Raw genomic sequence first — 6,000 nt, forward strand, 5'->3', positions numbered from 1 at the left:
AGTTCTACATTGAAGATGCCGGAGCGGGCGGGGGGTATATGCCAGAGTGGGACTTTATGCCGGGAGAAAGTAGACTAGAATCAGTGGACCGTTGGGATGACATACATACAGAGAGGTGAATTAGAAACACAGTCGCACAGAGGCCGCGATAACGCAAGCGTAACAGATCGTTATTTGCTCCTCCGCTCTGTCATGGATCTAATGTAGTAACACAGCCGATATCACGTCCTTTCTATCTTTCCTGCGACTTATTGACTTTCTCCATGACGTCTTGCTTTGATAATGATGAGGAGTGATACAAATCTTCTATCGTTGCCCGTTATCCTAATAAGACCCATTATTCTGCTTTAATTCACAAGGACACGTGTGTTTGTGCGTGTACTAGCCTGTGTGGTGTGTGACCTTGGCAATTTTCACATGCTAGTGGTGGGAGCCCATTTTGAGCAAGGAAGGGAAAAAGAGGCTTTTTCCACTTCAAATTCATTTCCCGCTTTCTTCTTCTAGTTCTGACTTCCATTTGAATTAGTCTACTACTTCTACAACGACTACTACTTGTAATTATACATTGTGCTTATATAGTGGACGGGAGGTTAGCACCTTTAAGGGAAAGCTGTGACGTCACCATTTTGAAAATAGCCACACGGTGGTGCCTTGAGGTATGAGCGCTCTATGGCGACAGGTTACTCGTCTCACTTCAGAACAAGCACCAGTTTGGCAGATATAAATAGTAAATATTCTTCAAGCTGTTTAATGCCACTCTAGGTAGAAGGTAACTGTCAGACTAAACATAAAGCAAAGAGAATTTCACATTGTTTAAAGCAACCACATTGCTTTGCCTTAGGAAAGTTGGCTTGAAAACATGCTAACCGTTAGCAACAATAGTCAAAGTTTAAGAAGCAACATATATTTGAACGCAAACAGTAGGCATAATATAACAATACTCCCAGGCAGGTCTCTGCTATCTGAATGCTAACATACAATAGCGAACACCACAGGCTAACTATTAGCATCTATGTGCTGATGTTGTTACCATTTAAGCTACCGATGTCTGAACACAAACGGGGATGCAACAAAAGCAGACAGACCATCTAACAATATTCACAGAAGTATATTCCTTATCCTCTACGATGACTAATCTTACTGCCGTACTGAGAATCCGAGGGAGGAGCTGAACCTCCAGTCCCGCATATTCATATGCCTGTCTTACACGGCCTCCAGATTGATGTGGGATAAATATATTTACAGTACTGTATGTATCCCGCTCTCACAGGAAATGTTCACGCCGGAGTGCAAATTCAAGGAGTCAGTTTTCGAGAACTACTATGTGATCTACTCGTCCACTGTGTACCGACAGCAGGAGTCGGGCCGAGCCTGGTTCCTTGGCCTCACCAAGGAGGGCCAAGTCATGAAAGGCAATCGGGTCAAGAAGACCAAACCCTCTTCTCACTTTGTACCAAGGCCCATTGAAGGTAACAAAAAAAGGAAAACTCTGATTTATGTATCGTGTTGCTTGCAAGTCACTTTTGAAGGTCTTACGGACAAACTAAGTCTCTGGTCCAAAATTCAGCTGAGATGGGCAGGCAAACCTCCAAAGCTAAATACCCAGAAGTTGTGTTGTGTGCACACTCACAGCCGACAACGAGGCGCTCTAAAGCAGCCACGTCAGCCCAAAGTCCTGGACCACATGATGACTGTCAAGTCTGACCTAAAAAAAAAACCCGGTCCCCTTCGCTCCACCTTTCTCTGGGTGACATCCGAGCACTCACAGCCAACAACGAGGCGCTCTAAAGTCTCCAAACCAGTATTTGACCATCCGAAGAGAAGCTACAGTTTCAGGGTTTAGGCAGAGCTAACTGCACTGTGTCAACTGATGATGTGGACTAAGGCGCTCCAATTCTTATATAGTGGGGGAGGGGCACCTCAGGCCAGAGACTGAGTGCGCCACTGTTTTTGCCACGACCCCCCAAAAATATGAAATACCGAAACAGTGAAAAACTGTCGTGTGCTACGTCTCCAGAATTCAGCACTACATACTGTCGTTCTCAGTCTTTGCACATTTTCAGCACTTATCTTCAAACCACAATGTATTGAGAAACATAATCTCTGAATTCACTTTAAACATGACTTAAAAAGTGCCTGTGATGTTCACAAAGGTCTTAAAGCGGAAGTCGACCCAAACATATTTTTTTTCAAGAATATGTTCACAGCAGCCCCACTAGTTGAAACATTCTGATTCATTTTGCGTTTGTGGAATATAAATTAAGCAGCAAAATGCACTCGTTTTTAGCCATCTCTGGGGGCGGCCATTTTGTCTTCTGTCAACTGAAAATGACATCACAACTGCTCACAACGACCAATCACGGCTGACCTGTTTTCCGAATCTGAGCCGTGATTGGTCATTGTGAGCAGTTGTGATGTCATTTTCAGTCGACAGAAGACAAAATGGCCGCCCCCAGATGGCTAAAAACGAGTGGATTAACACTTATTCCACAAACATAATATTTACCAGAATGCCCTGTTTCAACTAGTGGGCTTGCATAGGACATATTCTTGAAAAAAAATGTTTGCATTGACTTCCGCTTTAAGGTGATCATTTCCTGTTTCCATTATTTCCCCAACATGTCAGCTACATCCAAATGTGTCCTCGGGGAACAATAGCGTGCGTCGATCCGTGGTGCTTGGAACACTCAACAGTTTCTCCTGAAACCTAAAAAAACAACTGTACAATAATGTGCTTTTACTGCCAATGATTATCCAGCCACTGCAGGTTCTTGAATTATAATTCCACAAGATACATCTCATCAGTCAAGTTGATGGAAACATAATTAAAAAAAAAAAAAAAAAAAAGTTGGGGGATGGAAAATGAACTGACGATAGATTGAAAACGTGTCCTTGTTAGGACTTCACATTATATTTTATCACGTCGATATGAGAAATGTATGGTCACTACGCATGAAAAAAAAAAAAAAAAAACTTAAATCCTCATCATTTGCAATATACTTTTTAGTCTGTTGTAGTGAACTAGTCCCTAACCTATCTCTGTACCTTGTTTCTATACACACCCATTCTCATTTCTTCATGTCCTCCTCCGGCTGTCATCTCAGTCTGCATGTACCGCGAACCGTCGCTGCACGAGATCGAGGACAAGCACCGCTCCCGGAAGAGCTCAGGGACCCCCACCATGAACGGCGGCAAAGCAGTCAACCAGGACTCTTCATAGCAATGAAAGGGAGGGGCTTCCACTGAGGGGTGTGGCCTGAACGCCCCCCCCCACCCCCCACCTAAAAAGGGAGAGACCTTAGGAAAACTTCCCGCCCCGCCCAAAACGTATGCACCATCGCTTCCTCGCTGAAATAGCGTCGTCATGGCGATCGAGGAGCTATTACTGTACTCTCATGACGAGATGGGACAAACTCTGAACCCTTGCCTGTGAAAACTTTTAGAAGAATTACTATGAAACAGAGCAAAACTCTCGCTCCATATATATATATATATATATATATATATATATATATATATATATATATATATATATATATATATATATATAAAGATTTTCAATCAGGACTCGACCGATATTTTATGCAAAAAACAGCTGTGACACGTAACGGATCAGAGGCCTCTCCTCACACAAATATCTCCCATTCCCATTTTATGCTGTCACAAAAAAAAAAGCTTTAATACGTGCTCACTTTTCATATGCATTCTTTTCTAAGTGCTCTCTTGTGTTAGATTTGTCAGTAATAACCGGTCCATCAACACACCAATGTGCTGTGAAAGCTGACCATGAGTATAACAGCTTTAAAAAAAAAAAAAAAAAAATCCTTTGTGGGACTCAATCACATTTCACATTTCCTCATGGATTAATCTTGAATCACGCGAGCTGCTCTGCCTGAATGTATTTGCTGATGTAGTCACAAGAATGCTTATGATGGGATGTCAGTAACTCAGGTGTGGACTGTAAGTGTGACTACAACTTGCGTGCAGCGTCAGAAGCAATATAAACAGCTCGGTCCGGGAGATATTGTCGGTATTATTACTAGCAAGTGTCTGAACTATCCGATGAAGTAGAAGACAAAGTATTGAACAGTATGTTTGAGATGTGCTGGTTGTGTCAAGTTGAAAGGGACGCCCAGGAAATATTGCTCTCCTTCCAAAAAGGGGATGACCAGCATCTCTAACCCGATAAGCCCAAAACACATTTGCACTTCATAAATCTGAACTCGTTACATTAGGCTCGAAATCACAGCATGGGCCTTGATGAAATGAGAGAAAAGATGGCTGACGTTTTATTGTGAAAACATGAATGGTGGCCATGGTGCCCGAGAGCCTTCCCGCTTTCCTACGGAGGCTTGCCTGGCTTAGTGACCAGTGAACTTCAGAGGTCTTTGCAGCGTGTAAATGCTGTGTACGCTACATTACCCGGTTCCCTGTCCTCCAATTTGTGTCTAATGTCTGTCTCAGGAAGTGTTAGTCGGTCCATTGAAGCAGTGTTTCCAAACCAAGAGTTAGAAAGTTAGAAAAATCTCACGGCGCAACAAAAAGTATCGACAGTGAAGGGGATACATTCTAGACCCGCCCGCAAAAGTTGATTTTTTTGCAATTTGAAATGTTGCAATGCAGGCAGACAATAGGGGTGGGAACGATAATCGTTTTTTCGATGAATCGTTTGGCGTCTTAAAAAGATTCTGAATCAATTCATAGATATTAATCATCGATATTTAAAGTTTAACTAAAAAAAAAAAACTAAAAGCATGTCGAAACGAATACGTGCTTTTGTACGTCTGTGCCAGGCTAAGCTAATACGTGACAAGATGGCGGAACAAGCAAAACCTCATACGGGCGGAGCCGAAGTCAAAGTTTTTTTGTTCTAAAAAAAGGTGCCTGTGTTTTACAAGGACTATAGTGTTTTACATGGACTATAAAATGTAAGCAAATGTAGTGACGCATCGGAATCACAATCAAATCCAATCATAGGCCTCTGAATCGGACCGAATCGTGAGGTACCCTTAGATTCCCACCCCTATTAGACAATACAAACAATTTATTTAAATTTTGCCACTCCCACATGCTAAAGGGATCTCGTCCTCCGTCCGACCGTCCACAAAAATGGGCTGTTCCGTCCCAGGGACGGAATGCCCACCTCTGGTAAAAATCCATACAAAGTGTTTGCTTAAAAGTTTGTGAAATAGCCGGGGGAACACCGTAAACTGAAATAATGAGCTTTTCTCAATTCAGTCACACATGCTGTTACTCGGTGTGAAATCTGGGCCTAGTGAGTTGAACAAAGCTATTGTTTTGGTGTGCGAATGGTAACGCACGGGTTATTTGTAGCTTCTGCCATCTAGTGGAAGAGCATTTAATTGTTCAAGGAGTCAACAGTTTGTATGCTAAGGGAGAGCCTGTTCTCGCATGAATTTAATAGTAGGATACTTTAGATGGTAAGAAGTTTCAGGGTGCCACTGAAAATTGGGGTGAGGGTGTAACATTAAGTGCTAAAGCCATGAAAAAAAAAATAAAGCTGTATGAGTATAAAGTTGAAGTATACGATCATGTGAACGTTTCCAGTGCTTGACTGTTGAATTCGTCTGGAAATTTGGACTCAAATCAAAATGAATAAATCAATTTATTCTTGTGACCTTGACTTCTACACCTTGTAATATTACAACTTCTAGTTTTATAAGATTGTGACTAACTTGTACGCATCACACATCATTTTTTAAATGTGATTTCAGTCTGATATTACCAAGACACTATTGTTGTACACAATGCAACGTCAATCTTATAATATATCAACACTAGCAATACTAAGCTAGCTTTAGCACTGTAAACAAGGCTGCTACGTTAGTAGCATGACTTGTTCATAATGGAGTGTCACGATAACATACATGTGAGCTGTTTCAAATATTTTTGGGAATGTGCAATCAGTTAAAAATCAAAACAAGGTGATAAACATACCTGTCGAGCAGAAATGTTGCTAATTCGGCAATGAAGGATGGG

General features: G+C 41.8%; 1 protein-coding gene across 5 annotated transcripts in view; it reads left to right on the forward strand.

Annotated features, from left to right (window-relative positions):
* Positions 1–5,638, forward strand: part of fgf12a (fibroblast growth factor 12a) — a 36,140-nt gene extending 30,502 nt beyond the window's left edge. For all 5 annotated transcript variants that reach the window (XM_086042774.1, XM_086042775.1, XM_086042772.1 and 2 more), the window contains 2 exons: positions 1,271–1,469; positions 3,105–5,638. In XM_086042774.1, coding sequence (XP_085898900.1) covers positions 1,271–1,469; positions 3,105–3,220 — 315 coding nt within the window. In that variant the 3' untranslated portion in view covers positions 3,221–5,638. The remainder of the gene's footprint in view (positions 1–1,270; positions 1,470–3,104) is intronic.
* The last annotated feature ends 362 nt before the right edge of the window (positions 5,639–6,000 follow it).

The sequence above is a fragment of the Filicampus tigris genome, chromosome 10, assembly GCF_054856515.1.
Source record: "Filicampus tigris isolate MCC_2025a chromosome 10, RoL_Ftig_1.0, whole genome shotgun sequence".
Lineage (NCBI taxonomy): Eukaryota > Metazoa > Chordata > Actinopteri > Syngnathiformes > Syngnathidae > Filicampus > Filicampus tigris.